The sequence below is a fragment of the Pavona decussata genome, unplaced genomic scaffold (assembly GCF_977016875.1).
Source record: "Pavona decussata unplaced genomic scaffold, jaPavDecu1.1 SCAFFOLD_26, whole genome shotgun sequence".
In the NCBI taxonomy this organism is placed as follows: domain Eukaryota; kingdom Metazoa; phylum Cnidaria; class Anthozoa; order Scleractinia; family Agariciidae; genus Pavona; species Pavona decussata.
Genome location: NW_028145449.1, coordinates 2,478,323 through 2,496,034, shown reverse-complemented (window position 1 = coordinate 2,496,034; position 17,712 = coordinate 2,478,323). Strand labels below are relative to the sequence as shown.

At 38.7% G+C, this 17,712-nt stretch overlaps 3 protein-coding genes across 10 annotated transcripts in view; all 3 read right to left on the bottom strand.

Annotated features, from left to right (window-relative positions):
• Positions 1 to 2,069, bottom strand: part of LOC146485512 (uncharacterized) — a 124,288-nt gene extending 122,219 nt beyond the window's left edge. The window contains exon 1 of the mRNA XM_085103378.1: positions 2,010 to 2,069. The gene's annotated coding sequence lies outside the window, so the exon portion shown is untranslated. The remainder of the gene's footprint in view (positions 1 to 2,009) is intronic.
• LOC146485511 (uncharacterized) overlaps positions 1 to 2,106 on the bottom strand; it is a 79,422-nt gene extending 77,316 nt beyond the window's left edge. For all 8 annotated transcript variants that reach the window (XR_014863378.1, XR_014863380.1, XR_014863379.1 and 5 more), the window contains exon 1: positions 1,957 to 2,106. The gene's annotated coding sequence lies outside the window, so the exon portion shown is untranslated. The remainder of the gene's footprint in view (positions 1 to 1,956) is intronic.
• Positions 2,107 to 4,230: 2,124 nt separating this feature from the next.
• Positions 4,231 to 17,103, bottom strand: LOC146485510 (uncharacterized). Its single transcript, XM_085103409.1, has 8 exons — positions 16,825 to 17,103; positions 15,359 to 16,454; positions 11,444 to 11,829; positions 8,989 to 9,722; positions 8,562 to 8,811; positions 6,472 to 7,252; positions 5,224 to 5,328; positions 4,231 to 4,906 (listed from the first exon to the last, which is right to left on the bottom strand). Exons 2-8 carry the CDS (start codon positions 16,413 to 16,415, stop codon positions 4,623 to 4,625), a joined length of 3,597 nt encoding a protein of 1,198 aa, XP_084959535.1. The 5' UTR covers positions 16,416 to 16,454; positions 16,825 to 17,103; the 3' UTR covers positions 4,231 to 4,622.
• Positions 17,104 to 17,712: the final 609 nt, after the last annotated feature.

Here is a 17,712-nt window from a genome sequence, read left to right as displayed (position 1 = left end):
TTTTTATTTAAATATTTTTATTATATTAGTATTAGGCATTTTTAAAGCTGACGAATTCTGTACCGCGGATAAATAAAGTTTACAATACAATACAATCCCCAATTACCGTACTCTTCTGTGTGTACTTCATGCGCATGACACATCAATTTAAAAACCTTACTTTGCCTAATTTCCTTATCATGGCAACAATGCTGATGCGCATTGAGTTTAAATGTCTGTCTGTTGCCTCTAACTTGCAGTGGTAAGTAACAGACACATGTTACCCACCCGGTAACGACAACATTGTCACACCGCCGCCTTTCCCTCAAAGATCAAACTGAATTAGCCACATTAATTTCATTAACTTTGTCTGAAGATACCGTAAGTTGAGGGGTATTCTTCAGCCGCCAAGCTCACACCCACGAAACTCAGTTTATATCCTCTTCCTAGACTCAACTGAAGAGGCCTTACCAAGTTTGAAGAGAAGCATAAAAGAACACGCCGATGCGGAACACTTCCATTTTTCTTGCAGTTGTCTTGTTGTGTTTGAGGGGTGGCATTACATCACCACCTTCCAACAAAGAGAGATCAAAAACTATCTCGCTCCTCCCTCCCTGGGGCTCAATTTGACTCTAGTTCCCAGTGTTGATCACTCAATGTGACTCACGAACTCAACACCAGCAATTTTGATGGGCTTTGGTGTTTCTTTGCCACTTTCATTCATGCACGTCCCCGCGCGGTCTAATGTTACAAGTTTCCTTTTTTAACAAAAAAAAGGTCGCCTCTAGCTTTTCTGCAATCAATGTGTTGAATAATAAAACAATTTTCCAGCTCAACCTTGCGGAATATCGCCTGATTTTAGCCAACTCGGTCTACGGCCTCGTCGGCTAAGTGTCAGCCGATATTCCGCAAGATTTCGCCGGATAATTGTTCAATGGTTTTCAGAAAAACATTTGTATGTTATGCTTTTCTCAGGATGTTAAGTCGGAATGGCAAAATAAAATAATTTCATGAGAGAATGAGTTGGAGGCAGTTTGTAAACAAGACGTGCGTCGAAACTCGCTCTTGCATATAAAATAAACTCCTTACAAATGAATACATTAACACGTCTACAACATATAGACTTTAATAGACTGGCTCCAAAAACTGTACGAAAACGCATTTAAACCCAATGTAATGGTAGACAACAACACCATGTGATGATCAGTGATTCAGTAACTTGCCTTCCATGTCTTGCCCAAATTGAGAGTTTTAGTAATAGCATACGAACAACTCTTGTATTCGCCGAAAGTAATATAATACTTGGGTGATCTGTGGCTGACAGACAGAAAAATTCGCTAATTTCGTGACTTGTCCACTGAGACTTGAAATTCATCATTAACAAACCATTTAGTCACGTTAAAAATGAAACATCCAAATTACACTTCGACCGTATTAAAATTGTAGAACGCTACAACCAAAAACACAATCAGTCAAAACAATCGTATCAAATAAATAACGTGACCTCTTACGCAAGACAGAATTCGCTTTGCATTGCATGTGGAAATCAGCCAAGATTTCCGACTGTCTGACTGCTTTTCTCATCCCCCATTTTGATTTCTAAATAAGTGCCTGATAGTAATAAAATGGTAACAAGCGCAATAAGGGCTCAAATTTTAAAAATCCGACGACTAATTTGGCGAGGCAATTCCTCGGAATTTCAAGTTCACGCTAACAACATTGCTGAGGCATTTGATACTTTGAGACTCGACCGACAACCAAAACTTCCTCGAATGAGAGAGCAACTGAAAAGACAAACGCTGCAAACACAATCTTTTAGTCATTTCTGAGTGAGAGAAGGTAAATTCTACCGTGTTACAACTATGGGAAGCCAGTCCAAAAACATAATCGGTGCCATTCAAGTCGATCGGATTCAGGCAGACATGTTTTCCTACGCAAACAGCTATCAAATGTGCTGAACATTACGCGTGTACTTACCAAATTTCTTCAGACGTCGCTACACGGGTGCTGTTGCCACTAAAAAGCAAAACTCAATTTAAAACTCGGCGATCGAATAATCAAACTGCGAGGTAAGCACTTCCTTTTACAATTCGCAGAAAATGGAAATTATTGTGCAGTCATGTTCTGTGTCACGCCATTCTCGACCCTAGGCCCGCTCGACTTTGATACGTCATATAATCATGCGCAAAAGGGAAGAGCTCTGGAGTCGAGAGTAATGTCACGCAAAATTTTATCGCATCACGCATGTGTTATAGATATCTGTATTTGAATATAAAATCCACTCCATCTTCTTTTCAGGAGGCATTGTGGCTTGTATTTTTCAAACGCAATCAACTGTTGTATATTTTCTGGTATTTTTATTTGATATAATTTGTACCAATCAAAGATTAGGGAGTGCGTTTGTTCTATCCCAGGCTCTTTGACAAGTTGGTGATGATGTCATACGCCCCAGCAAAATCTGCGTGGCTGCCAGATACTTCGTCCTTAGATCCATTCATTCACTGAGTTAACGTTGTCCCACACGATCTCGACTAAAATCTGTATTAGGAGTGCGCTCTTACTACGTCGAACGCAATAAATTTCTTTCCTTCTTTCTTTCTTTCTTTTTTCTTCTTTTGTGCTTGGCTTTTAACAAAGTTGGGAAACGTTGATCCAGGTCAAACAAAAGAGGAGCTATTAAAATATCCGGGGGGTGGGGTGGGTGTGGCTGACTCATAACACTGACCTGTTTAAACAGTGGAAACCAGATACAACGATCTTTGATGTAACGATGAAATTCTACCTTGATACATCGTTATATCAGGTTTCCATTACTGTAATACAGCCACCTCTGATTTACTTTGAGAGCTTGTCCAAGATCGTAGAAGATAATGCTGTACTCGTTGTTTATTAAGTCGGTAAAGATTTGAACTGCATTTGTCGGGTATCGAAGGCTGGGTCACACATTCACAAATTGGTGGAAGAACTCGATATATTTCAAGGCTGTTTACTTAACCCTATTGACATAGGGGTAGTGAGATTTTCAGAGCATTCGTGGGTACATTGTGCCCTTAACTCCCCTTTGCAACTTCAAGAGCGTTAAAAATATGCCAACTGCTTGTTATCTAGTAGGTCGAACGCTCTTTCCTTAGAGGTCAACACAAATAAGGCGTCATAGGAAACAGGTCATTATTTCGTTCGGGTCTGCCGCCGTCTTGGATTTCTTAATCCCTTCACTGAAAACCTCAAGATACCATCCAAATTGACTCAAAAAATCTTAACTAATGAAAAACACCAATAAATTAAACTGTTTAAAATAAAGCAAAGAAACTCACATTTCAAAATACCTTTCTCCATGGAAATATTAAGTGTATTCATTGTCAGTTGCACGTGGATTGAGTAATGAACTGTTAAAATGTGTTACCCAAAAAAAGCTAGGAAAGGACAAAAAAACATCCTGAAAATCATCCCCAAGGAATGTGCCTGCCCCCGCTCCCACCCCCGCCAGGAGCAAATTAGAAGGTTAATTGCCCAATTTCGATATATTAATATTCAGTCTGAAACAATAACATCACTGCGAGGCTCCGGGGAACAAATTGAAGTGTTTATACGGGTTTCTTCCCCGGAGCCTCTTAGTGATGTTTATTCAGTTTCAGGCTGAATTTTAATATATCGAAATTGGGCTATTGTCTCCATGTAATCTTAAATCGACAAGAACGCGCACAAGGCAAAGCTGTGATAATTGCTTCATAACATACCCAACGACGAATAATATGCAAATAAACCAAAGGAAAAAGGAGGGAAAGCTGAAGGGGGAAAAAACATCATTTCCAATTTATTCTAAAAATGCGGCCGCATTTTTAATAATCATTTCTGAAAACATGTCCTGTATTGAGTGTATTCAAACACGGACCCTGATAGGCTACTCAAACAGGCCGCCATTTCACATTTCGCGCCAAAACGTATCAGTTTAGTATTCTATGGCCGTTTAACCTTTTTTGAGTTCCCTTTTTTTGTGTCGCTCTCTAGGAAAAGAACAGGTTTTAAATAACTGTCACTTACTGCCACACTAAGCACTTTAGCGAATCGATAATACTTTGGGGGGGGGGGGGGGGGAAGGGGAGGGATTTTTTTTTCGAAAGCTTATTAAGGATTAATAAACATATTAGCCTCGTCGTCTCCTCCAGTAAGTGTGCTCACCTTTTCTGAGTTCCCTGTTTTATTGTGTCGCTATCTAGGAAAGGAACAGGTTTTAAAATGACTGTCACAATATCAGAAAAAATGTTTAACAATCTATTTCCGTATAAAATCTGGGATCAAATTCATGACCCCCTTTTGACAAGATATGTTGGAAAATTATTAACCCTCGTTTTCAGGGAAATAAACTGACTACAACTACAAGAAAAAGGCAAACTAACTCGTCAAGTAAAGTTCGACTGACTGTATCAAAGGAGAAGTCAAACTTGTTCAATTGCTCTTATTAAACAAATTGTACATTAATTATTTGTAATAATAGAAGTTATGCGATTCATATCTGGACAGTTTGGCGATTGAAAATATACATCGGATACACAGATTAAATGACATCAAATTTTTCTCCTAAATTTGAGGAAAGTTAATGATGTGGAGTTGAAAACTGTCAAAAAGAAATATAACACAGCTTCTCAGTCAGAGTGGTAGCAAAATTTCTCCGCTAAATCTTTACGATTTACAAATTCATGACGCAATGCTTCATATAAGACTCTGTATGTCGCAGATTTGCCTTCTCTTTGCTTCCACGTCATTAGCATGGCAAAGGCTTTCTCACGCCATAATTCAGTGTCTTTATCAAACCCAGTCAGCTGTGCATTGTTAAAATCCAGCCGACGCCCAAGCGGCCTCCATTCCTCTAGATTCATCGATAGACGTTCTAGTTCATCATCAGACGGACATCCTTCTTTAACTAAACCTACGAAGGCAAAAGGCTCGTCAGTCTATTTTTATAACTTTACAGAGAAATTCCCTTTATTTGGAGATCTGTTGGAAGACAGAAAGGCATTAATGGCGGAGTAGACGTTAAAAATTATCAATAGATTTGGTAACATATATACAACGAATACAAAATTTCTAAAACTTGATACACAATTTCTGAATTTAATACAAAATTTAGAATGAGATAGTTGTATATGTGGTGGTCATGTCAATAAAATGTAAATTAAAACCCAAACATTCAATTTCGTCTGACAGTCACGTTCTACATCTGCAAAAAACTTCAGAACTTATTACCTGTGTTGTCCAGAAGTCTTTGTCGCTTGGAGCACTGACCAGGACTAGGACATGATGACACTCTTTTGGATGTTGGCGTTGGCATATCTTTATCTCTAGAACTACCTGTAAGTGTTTAATTCTTATATTACCATTCCATCGTTCTGATATACATGAACGTTATACATGGACGTCTAGATGCCCCTTTTGAGGTAAGTTTAACTAATCTTTAATTTTAGAACCTCTCAGTTCAAAGGCAAAGGGGCGATCAGCAGTTGTATAGTTCTTATATGGTCCCAATCTCGGAATTTCATGCAAGACGTTTCATTGGAGCCATTACGTAAAAAACAAAACAAGAGGCATCCACCTAGGTACCACCACATAGCTTTCATTTAAGTATGAACAGGACTTCACCCAAAGACCAAACAAATCTGTGCGCCTTAGCTTGCAAAAGAATAAGGCACCTACCACCGCAAAGCACAGCTTAGAGGCTTCCCTCTGATGGATTGCACAGTGGGAGTTTTCTTAAAGACTTAAATAGTGGAACCACTCTAAAGGCATGACAGTAAAATATTCGGTTCAAATGTTTTTATGGTTGGCGGCTATGGTGCACAGTAAAGTTTATACCAACTGGTCAAAAGTCATTCCTTCTCGAACATACTGAGACAGCTTCTGTAAAAAAGTTATCCCATTAGGGAGTAACCGATGGTAGTGCTACTTGTTTATTATCTAATCATAAATAGTTTGACAGAAACGTGCAGGACTTGACACCAGGACGTCATGCATAAATAGCTCGCATTTCTACCATTTAAAGGTTTATTTTAGGGAGTTGGCTTATTTTATTTTTCGACTATCTCACTCTAATTAACTGATAGTTTTTCAAAAACTAATGTCTAGTTTCCAAACAAGATATTAGACAAGAAAATTTTATTCTTAAACGAAGTATCTATCACAAAACTGTCACTACATTAATGTTTTTGAGCAACTGGCATACAAATTATGTTGAAGTTTACTAAATATTGAAACTACATGTCATACCTTTAAGTCCTCGAATCAAACCTTCGAACCCCCCAAAAGCTTAATGCGTGACCAATTTGATACGTCACAAATTCTATGCGTTAACATTTAACACAAATACTTGGAAATAAACTTGGAACTTGTAAGATTCATGGAAAGCTATTTAAAATAAGATAAATTGTTATACAAAACAATTTAACATGCCCACATAGACATGCAGCATTTTTAATCACATTTTCACGTTCGCCTCACCTTTGTTTGAGAACCATTTTCTAAAACTGGCAATCGCCGGTATTTCACCACTTTGTTGGCAACAGCCCAGCTCTCCTCCTTGTTGAACTTTGAGTAAACAGATGCAGTCTTCGTGGGTGCAGGAGACCTGGCGGTGTTTAGTACATGGCTCTTCCTCCTCTGGACAGTAAGGGCATGCAACACAAAAGTCATACTTTAAGTTTCCCCACCAGGATAACTCCCTTGACAATTTTTCCAGCGCTTCTCCAAGAAAATTTCGCACAAGACTGGCCACCTCTTCTATCTCAGCCAATGGGGCTTCCTTGTCTGGTTGCGATTGCTTTAAGATGACACAGATGGACATTTTCTGACAAAACAAGATCAAGTGGTGAGCTTCTTTTCTCTGTATGGTGAAACTGGATATCATGTAGCGCAACACTGGCTCCCGCATGAATCCACTCTCAGAACACCATTTGATGCATCGTGCCACGAGGTGTGAGTAGAGACCATGAGGAACCAGCCCCGCTGGAAAACGAATGTACAATGGACATGGATCTGTATGTGAAGGCTCCATTTTACTAAGGCGTGCAGATGGTTGCTTCAGCTGACTTGGTGTAAAATATTTTACGTCAGTCAGGGAGGATTCAAACTTAACGATCAGTCCGAATTGCTCCATCATACCCAATATGTCCTCCTTGATGAAGCCTTGCTCACAATATTTGGAAAACACGTGATCAACAAGTTCCATGCTGAGGACACCTTTCTCTTCCATTTGTTTCCACAACGTGGAATGCCGCGATTCCTGAAAAAATAGAAAAAAAAAAAGACCAAGACGACAAAAAATAGAGGAATGATTTGAGTACAGAGACACAACTAAACGAGACTTTTATACGACAGTTTTTTCGGTCTGTCAAAAACGCTAAGACAATAATTGTCAGTAAATGATAGGAGATCTTTCCTACAAAAAAAGGACTGAACTTGAAAAAAAAACTGTGAAAGTTTCTGTGCTGATTGCATGGGTGTTAGTCAACATGGCACAAATCATACCAGTTGGATGGAAGGAGGTGTGGGAGCAACTTAAGGATTGCTTGGTCCCCTGGCCATTTTGGGTCCTAAATGGTGAAAAATTAATAACAAAACAACGCAATATATTGTTTTACATACGCCACATTTCCCCCACCTCAACCCAGCTGGGTCTAATCTAAAGTAACATTTTAAAACATTGCGAACACAAAGGCTAGTAACTCCATTTTTCAGTGTTTTTTTTTTTTTTTTGCAAAAGCACAAAGCCATTCGTAACATCTGTAAGGCTTATGTCAGATGTCAGACTGATAAAGGGTTCAAACCAGTTAAAGACAAGAAATCACTTTAATTGTCGTCTGCGGAGCTAGGGCCAGATTTACGAAGTCATCCTAAGTTAATATGTATCCTAAGTATTTTCCTAAAAAAACTCAATTGTTCGACCAATATGCTATTGTTCGGATAAAACACTTTGCAATCGAGTGTATCTTAAAAGATACACTCGATTGCAAAAACAATGACACCTAAAAAGCATAAACCCTGCACGATGAGACCCAACGGATTTGTGGGTAGTGTTCAAACAATACCCTCATATCCATAATCAATAATTTACCATTCTCATTCTTTGCAATAAAAAAATACAGTGCTGTCTTAATTCTTCCGAATAATTTTCTACCAAATATTGCTTAAGTTCATTGACTGATTTGAACTTCCTTAGGCAAATCGCGAATTGTACATCACTCAAATTGGCCCTTGTTGGAAACTTGGACACTTTAATGAAAGCTTGGACAGTTTCCATCAACTAATTTTGGTCATCAACCGTCGCACGATAATAGAATATTATCAAAAAAATTTTAGTACACTTATACCCATAAAGCCACTGGGTCTCATCGTTCACGGTTTATACTTTTTAGGTGTCAACGTTTTTGCAATCAAGTGAATCTGGACCCGGATTGTTTAAGGTCACACCAGTACAGATCTGATTAGAATAGATCAATCTGGTACAGGTCACACCAGAATGCAGAACGAAAAACCTCTTCGGGCAAGTACAGGTCAAACTGATAGATGCAATTTACGTTTATGTTTCTCACCATTTCATTGTAACGACGAATGGTTATAAGCTGTCTAAATAGATTAATCAACCACTGGGCCTGTAGCACAACGGTGCTGCCATGCTTTACAATGATGCCGAGGTCGTGATAAAAATCCAACATAGTGGTAACTTCATTTTCATTGTCAATAAAACACACTTCCTGGATGACAGTTTGAAGTTGTTGGAGGCTCAAGTAATACATCTCCTTGGCAACCAAAGCATGGATAATCTTCTCAAAGTTAAACCACCTAAAGGGCAATTAAAGAAAGACGAATTAGATTGAGTCTGATTCAGTCATATTGTAAGTAAATCATTAAAAAAAAGAAAGGTAACTAAAAAGTGGCATGACAGCGGACATGACAGAAAAAGAGCACTATACCAGTTAGTTGATTCAAGTCAATTTTTTTACGGATAATTTTACTTACCGCAGTGGTACCTCCTCCCCCATGTACGGCTCTTGCTTCAAAACTTCAATCATGAGTTTCTGAAGTGCACAAACTCCTTCATCAGATGATCCTTTCGTATTATCGATTCGAAAGAAAGTGCGGATCACGTGTCCATCAACTTCCTTTCCAAAAAGCGCACCCTGAATCTCTGATTCCATCTTCCCGATGTCTTGACACGGTCTGTCAGCATGCGTTCCAACGATAAATACTGGGGGACGTAGATATGGCAAAACGTTCTCTGGCTGTCTGCTGTCATCCATTCGTTTCGATGAGCACAGAGTACTGATTGAACCAAGCCAGGAAACCAGGTTGTCCAGATTTGTCTCACCACTTGGGTTATCCAGAGGAATGTCAGCACTTCCTAATCTGGCGGAGGGTTGAGCTGTGTTCTTTAATTCCTTGCTGAGATTGTAGACCAGCATATAAACTGCACGTGATGACAAGAACACTGGATAGGAAGCGTAATAAAGATGCTGTCCTGCAAAGTCCCACAGGTCTAGGGTCATGTGGTTTTCTGTCGATGTGGTGTCACTCTGCAGCTTCAAACCTTCCAAATGCTGAATAAGAAGACGGGTAAATTCTTCTGGAGGCAAAGTAGGATCGACATTCAATGCAGGTAGGGCAGATTCTCCAGCTGCTTTTTGGTTGTGGTGGATTGTGTGAACTTCTTGTACTTTCGCCGCTTCAGGTGTTTTTTCTTCCCTAAAAGGAATCTAAATGAAATTTTTTAAATCGTCAGCGGTTTTGGAATGGTTTAATTAAAACAGTATTTATGAAAGGGAGGCTCATTCGATGATTTCAAATTTAAGATGAGTTTAAGGTTTGGGCGTCGTTAAAACCAAAAAATCCAAGACATATGGAAATATGAAAATTTCTTAATAACAAAAATAATGAAAAACATACATAACTCTGATGAATTTTAAAATGAAAGATAATATAGAAATAAACGACCAAATAAAACTTACAATCAATCATTGCAAACTTCCCAGAACGATGAATGGGTATAACTGTGTTACGAATAAAAATCATTGACAGGTGCAACTAGGCATTCTGGAAAATATTATGGACAAATCGAAACTTGTTGTGCATCAGGATAAGCTCATAAGAACAACTAACTTTCAGTATAAGGGAGGGATTTGAAGGCCGACCGGTTGGCTCAGTTGGTGGAGTACCGGACTACCGTGCGGGAGGTCGTGGGTTCAAACCCCGGCCGGACCAACACTCAGGGTCTTTAAATAACTGAGGAGAAAGTGCTGCCTTTGCTCTGACATTTGCAAATGGTTAGACTTTCTAGTCTTCTCGGATAAGGACGATAAACCGTAGGCCCCGTCTCACAACCCTTGTTTGTTAATAACTCTGTGGGACGTTAAAGAACCCACTCACTGTTCGCAAAGAGTAGGGGAAATAGTTCCCGGTGATGTGGTCTGGTCTTTGTGTGTATACTCTCATGGTTGGGTGGGTAAATTCTCGGAGATATTACTAGCTGCATTAAGCTACTCTGTAAATAAAGATATGATGATGATAAGGACGGTGCCTACTAATACATAGGTATTTTATGCGGGAAAAGTAGATCTTACCAAGGGCTATTGAAATCCATAAAGAAAATTGGGGGTAACCACGCATTCTTCGAAAATAATTAAGCAACAATTTAATATTCTACAATTATTTCTACAAAGCAGTAAAATGCTAAGCAATATATGGCGTTTTTCTCCAGATTGAAGCCTTCTTATCTCTGAAAAATGCATGGTTACCAAAAATTTTGTTTTTGGATACCAAGAGCACTGAGTTCTGCTTTCTCCGCATAGTTTTAATTAAACCGTGCAAAAATATCCCTGTGTTAGTTGGCACCACCCATAGGAAACCCGAGTATCTCCAGATGTGCAGAACGTTCGCGCAGTAACAAAGGTAGGCACCGTCCTTAAAAGGTATTTAAAAAATGTATAATTATGAGCCTCAGATAAGTCCATGTTGTGATGCAACAAAATAAATAAAGTATTAATTCGAATCAGATATCAGACCTCGTTTTTTTAACAGCTGATTCTAGCTAGGGAGGGGAGTGAGGCGATTACTCAAGAAAGGTTATCAGTCAAAGAAATATATTTCCATTAAATACAAATTATCAGGAACTAACTGTATGAATTCCATCTCAATAACCATAGTAAATGTAGTTCTACAAAAAAAAAAAAAAAAAAAAAAAAAACGAGCGAGACGATGTTCAGTCATTTGTCGCCTCACTACCGAAACCATAGCGGTATCGGAGTTAAAAGCATCAACAAAGCTCACCGAAATGAAAAAAAAATTCACAAAAACTTAAGCGTACAACCGGGGTAAAGGGTAGGCCTTACGCAGTGTTTGGATGTGTTTGTAAACAAATAGAATCCAATATTCATAGTAAAAAATTGTCCGTCTGTTTTATGGATGTTAGGCCCCAAACCTCATTCTTTTGAGATGCGGTCTTCTTTAGCTCATCTTGAACTTCTGGAGTTACGCTTGTTCCCTCTTTCCCAAATTGAGCAGCCACCATCTTTGCAAGGTCGTTTGCAAACTGAGACACACTTAACTTCTCGTCAGTTCGCTCCCAGTTTTTCACTTGATCAACGTCAATTTCGAACTTTGATGGATCAACCTCTATTCCATCAGTGCTCTGCTCATAAGGGTCGAATGGCAGACCTAAGAACGATTTCTTCAAACTCGTCTTTCCTGCTCGATCTTGGCCTATCAGCATGATTCTAGCACGGTACATCTTTACTTTTCCAGTCTTCAAAGCATTTACATACGCAAGCTGCGCTCTTGGTCCTCGTGCTTTAATCTCACTTGGTACTTAGGGACCGTTCATTTTTTATGAGCATGGGGGGGCTGGTGGGATTTAGGGGGGGGGTCACGAGAAAAAAAATGGCACTAAAGGGGGGGGCTACCAAAAAAAATTGAGTGAAAGAGGGGGGGGGTCACCAGCAATAATTGGCTAGTAGGGGAAATTGAAAGTGGCTCAACACAGAAACAGATGAAGAAATTGAATATTATTTCAATTTTATGTAATACGATTTTCCTAACCACTTTTAATTTGTTTTACATACTGAGGTCGAAATCTGCATTTCATATTAACAACAACTGAGGAAATGAAGCATATCTGTTGGAAAAGCAATAATGAATATAAACTGAAGTAGACACCTATGTTTGTACAAGTTCAAATTAATATAAAAACGTAACAGTCTCACTATTGAATCATCCGTGGGGGAGTAGCTTTCTATTAAGTGGTTGTACTCAGCACTATATCAATAGATTGTTTAATGTTCTGTTTAATAGTACTCACTTTTATAAAGACTGTTGATTAGTAAATTATTTGAACCCAGGAGTATCAGTAGACTCAGTAGTATGCCTAGTGTGAGCATCCAGATTAGTTTTTAATAATAGAAGTGTTGTTGGTGACTTCAGTTGACGGTAAATCTGAGCCGTAGGCCATCTTCAGAAAAGCTTGTAACTGTCATTTTTAATAGCAGTACCTTAATATCCAGGCGTGTAGGAGGGGGGGTTCGAGGGGTTCGAACGAACCCCCTTTGAAGATCAATAATGGCGGAAGAAAAAGCACAATGAGGAGGTTGAACAACTACATGAGGTGTACCATGAGAGAGAGAGTAGAATGTCCGCCCTGGTTCTAATGCATATCAAATATGATATGCCTGTCAATCTTCACGAGATAGTCAATTTGTTTGAAGGCCTACACCCGAGAATAATGCAGTTTACCAGCTTGGTGTATGACTATCAGCAGATCGAATAGCTATCAGAACTTGACAGGGCGCGGAATGTCCATTGAACTTTCTTGTTTAAGTTGAGACAATTATTCCGCAGAAATGATGTATATAGCTTAAAAAGCTGCTGTAAAACAAATTTGTGATTTGCCTAAAATGGGTCTCAAAATGCAGGAAATGAGGTTTCTGGGAACCTAGATTTTCAAAATTTTCAGGGGGAGCATGCCCCCGGACCCCCCTAGTAAGAGCGCCTCCGCCGCTCAACAAACACCCCTATCCAACCCTTACCTACGCGCCTGATATCTGTGTGTCTGCTGTTTTTTTTTTCTGTTTAATATGACTCGTAATCGTTGTTTGGTATGCTTCGATCCGTATTTTGTTAGTCAGATCTGTACGTGTATTAATTGTTTCTACTCGAAGGGGAGTAATTTCACGTTAAACATTTGCTTGATTAATTTTTATAGTTCCTCTAAGAATCTAAATGGAAATTTAGGGTTTGCCGTTGCCGTAAACGTGTTGCTATCTATAAAACGTTTTTTTTAAACAAGAGAAATCTTTACCTAAGCAGAGAACGGTAACTTTTTAATAGTACTGTAAAGAAATCAAAGTAACAATTACGTTTATCTTTGATATAAACAGTACATATAAGCGTTTTGCTAAAGTTAGGAGTATAATTTGTTTCTGGTTGGGCGGGGGGGGGGGGGTCATCAGAAAAAAATAGTTGCTGCTGGGGGGGGGGGGGGGCCATGTGGAAAAAAATTGCATGCTAGGGGGGGGCCATCAAATTTCGTAGTGGCAATTAACCAAATCCCACCAGCCCCCCCATGCTCATAAAAAATGAACGGTCCCTTATGGCAGAAATATGTTATAAAAAAATACATAATAAACACATGGTTTAGTAGATGCTCTAAAAATAGTTGTAACTATTTAACCACAGTTTGAAACGTGTGGTTGGAGAGTTTCATCCTCTCATTTTATCCTAAATAAAACTTAGAGTTTCTCCCTGACGTACAAGTTAGTCTCCCTCGTGGATTTCACGTTTCTTGAACACTCTACTGTGTCTATTGACTGGACTCCTGACAGGAAGAACACACTTTCTGAGTAGAAAGACTAATTCTCTCCCTGCATTTAGAAACATCAAAAGAGAATCTGATAATTTTGTTAGTAGAAATTGTTAGTTGTATATAACGGGTTTTTCACCTGACAAGACTTGGTGGTAACGAACGCTTACTTTCCTCGGGAAGCTTTCCTTCGCAGACGAACATTGCAGAATCTAACGCACACAACCTAACACCATCAGAGACATGGCAATTTTGTTGATTGTGATTGTCATTACACTGATCGATCGACAATAACACCCAGTATAGTTCACTACCTAAATTTTCACCAAGCCCGATCGCTTTTCAAACTTGATCACGTGATGTGATAAAAGCCATCCGCGGAGAGACACTATCAGCGCTGTGCTAGCAGGGCAAAGTGCCCATCGGGCGAAAATGCACCGATGAATTGTACTTGTTGTCCCCGAAAAAACCTTTCATTTTTTCATCCATTTCATTACTTAGTAACAAAAAAGTGATTTTCGTTGTATTTTTTTACCCGCGTCTATCGCTTTGATAGTCGTCCTTATCAATTTGATGTTAAACCCTCGAAGTTTAACTTCTAAGGTTAACATTAACTTTGTTTTTTTAAAACAAAATTAAAAGAGCATCAAATTTCCGAAGGGCAACGATCAGTCGATAGTCCCTAGACAAAAACGCTCTATTGTTTAAATAGAAAATACAATTTAGAGTGTAGTTAATTTATATAGGTGACTTTAAATACCAGTGAAATCAACCCTTTCCCGAGAATATTTATTTCTAGAATAGGTCTCAGGGGATTTTGGAAAGCCCACAGTTTAAATACCTAATCAAAGAATATTAATAACAATTAAATTGTCATGGATCAAAATTCATCCACCAAACCTTTTCCCGGGAAAAGCAGTTCAAAAAGAAAAAAAAAAATAATAATAATAAATAAACTCGCGACCCAAGAAGTTTTAAATACTGTTAGAGGCTCCTAATCACGGGCTCCAGCCCTAATTGACGGGATAATTGTACTCATCATCAATATATTAACAACTATCAGCAATCATGTTTGTTGTTCTGAAAACAAGTGTATAAGCCCACGAAGCTTTGCTTTTGGCCAATGCTCATTTTAAGAGTGTCAATAATCTCTCCACAATAACACACTATGTGAGTGTTCGTAGCCTCTGTTGGTAAAAAACTTCTCATATTCTCTTCTTTATACTTCTCAGTTATGTTGTCTCAGTCTATCGCATTAAAGTTCTTTTGTCCTATCTATCGTCACTTTCGGAGAATTTTAATATTTGTAAGACGACTAAACTACTAAATTTTATTCCTGTAGTTTTTCACCACCAAAATGCTTTTTAGTTAGCTCACACGTAGAAAGTAAATCTCTTCCAACATTATAATCCTTAGCCCCCAGAGACCCCTACCAAAAAATGAAGCTTCCTCCAACCCCAAAACAGACAGGAAAATCCTCTGAACGGAACTACCAATTTTCTAACCATTTTTTTTTTAATTCATATAATACTAAAATATTACCTGAACTATCGTTTGAAAGGCCGGCTCCGTAGAATATATCCTCCCCTTCTTCAGGATCCACTAAGCTTGATGATTCATCAAAACCATTTTCTCCAATTTGCATTTGAAGGTTGCTTTCACTGGCTTCTTTGTTTTCTCCAAGACTGCAAGACGACTCTGTTTCTCTTATTTGGTTAGCCCATTCCATCGCTTGTTTGTGGTCTCCAAGACGTTTATACGCGTCTGATAGTATCTGGTAAGATCTCGGCTCTAAAATTTTATGACCTATTTCTTTGGAGATGCCAAGACTTTGTTTGGCGTGCTCAATACTTTGTTGGTAGTCTTTAAGTTCGTAATACGATCGGGCTAGAATTAAATACGCCTGTTCCTCTGCTTGTCGTTTTCCAATTTCCTTGGCAATACTGAGGCTTTCCTTACCATGTGTAATACTTTGTTGGTGGTCTTGAAGATCGTAATACGACAAGGCTAGAAGTCTATACGCGTTTCCCTCTGCTTGTCTATTTCCAATTTCCTTAGCAACACTTAGGCTTTCTTTACTATGTTTAATGCTAAGTTGGTAGTCTTTAAGATTATAATACGACCACGCTAGAACATTACACAAATGTTCCTCCGCTTGTCTATTTCTAATTTCCTTAGCAATACTGAGGGTTTCTTTACCATGTTTAATACTTAGTTCAAAGTCTTTAAGATAGAAATACGACAGGGTTAGAGCAGCACACATCTCTTTCTCTGCTTGTCTATTTCCAATTTCCTTAGCAATACCTAAGCTTTCTTTGCCGTGTTTAATACTTAGGTGGTAGTTTTTAAGACTGTAATACGACCACGCTAGACGTCTATACGCGTGTTCCTCCGCTTGTCTATTTCCAATTTCCTTAGCAATACTTAGGTATTCTTTACAGTGTTCAATACTTAGTTGGTAGTCTTTAAGAACATAGTACGTCTGGGCTAGAAGTTGGTACTCCTCTCCCTCTGCTTGTTTATCTCCAAGTTCCTTAAAAGCTTTTAGACGCTGTTTACGGAATGTAATACTTTCTTGGTACCCTGAATTTTCTTCCATAACCTTGGAGTCACTGTCTCACGCTGTTGCATTAGAAAACTGAAATTCAAATCATCGATATTAGTACTTTTGAAGTAACAATACGAGCCACCCCGGTATATTCTGTATGAAGAGTGGCTGCTCCGTGCTGCTATTTGAACGCGTTCCAAAGAGCGAAGGCGACCGCACGCGGACAAAGAGCAATTAAAAGCTATATTTTTGAGCATTTTTCTAGTCTTCACAGCAGGTGTAGTTAGGAAGTAAGAAAGAGGAGAAAGAGGACTGGAACTAAGGTTGCTCTGCTGCACCTGCTGGTATTCAGTTTTTCTCACTTTCGCGCATCTCGCGTCTTCTATATGATTGCTTCCCCTATACGATTAGGAAAACCATTCCAAGATATAAATTAGCGAGTCGAGTATATATGTCATACCTTAAGTAGTTCGGCGAGCAGATAGACTATCTAGAGCGCTATTGACCAATGATCGTATCCAAGCAATCTTGGGAGACAATTTAGTATAGGTAGTGAAATCCACGTATCGTCCAGTGTGAGTATTTTTGCGGTATATTGTCAAACCGTCATCAGGGATCTTAATATCCAGAAAATGTGGATGATTTAAATTTCATTTTTTTTCTCCTCAGTTTGTATTCAGTTTGAAAATTAAAACTGGAAAGTCTTCTTTGGCGAAATCACGCGCCGATCAAGTCGAATCTTTTAAAACAACTGTATAGGAAAAAAAAATGTATGTTATGCTTTTCTCAGGACGTTAAGTCGGAATGCCAAAATAAAATAATTTCATGGGAGAATGAGTTCGAGCCTTCGAGGCCGTTTGTAAACAAGACTCGCTCTTGCATATTAAATTAAATCCTTGCCAATGAATACATTAACACGTCTATAAAATATAGACTTTCAGGGATTGTAATAGACTGGCTCCAAAACCTCTACGAAAACGCATTTTAACCCAATGTAATGGTAGGCAACAACACCATGTGATGCTTTATTTTATACTCATCAGTATCTTGACCTTAATGTCTTGCCCAAATTGAGAATTTTAGTAATACCATACAAACAACTCTTGTATTTGCCGCAAGTAATGTTGTACTTGAGTGATCTGTGGCTGACAGACAGAAAAATTCGCCAATTTCGTGACTTGCCCACTGAGACTTGAAATGCATCATTAAAAAGCCGTTTAGTCACGTTAAAAATGAAACATCCAAATAACACTTTGAACGTTTTAAAATTGTAGAACGCTACAACCAAGACTGAACACAATCAGTCAAAACAATCGTACAGCATAAATAACTTGACCTCTTGCGCAAG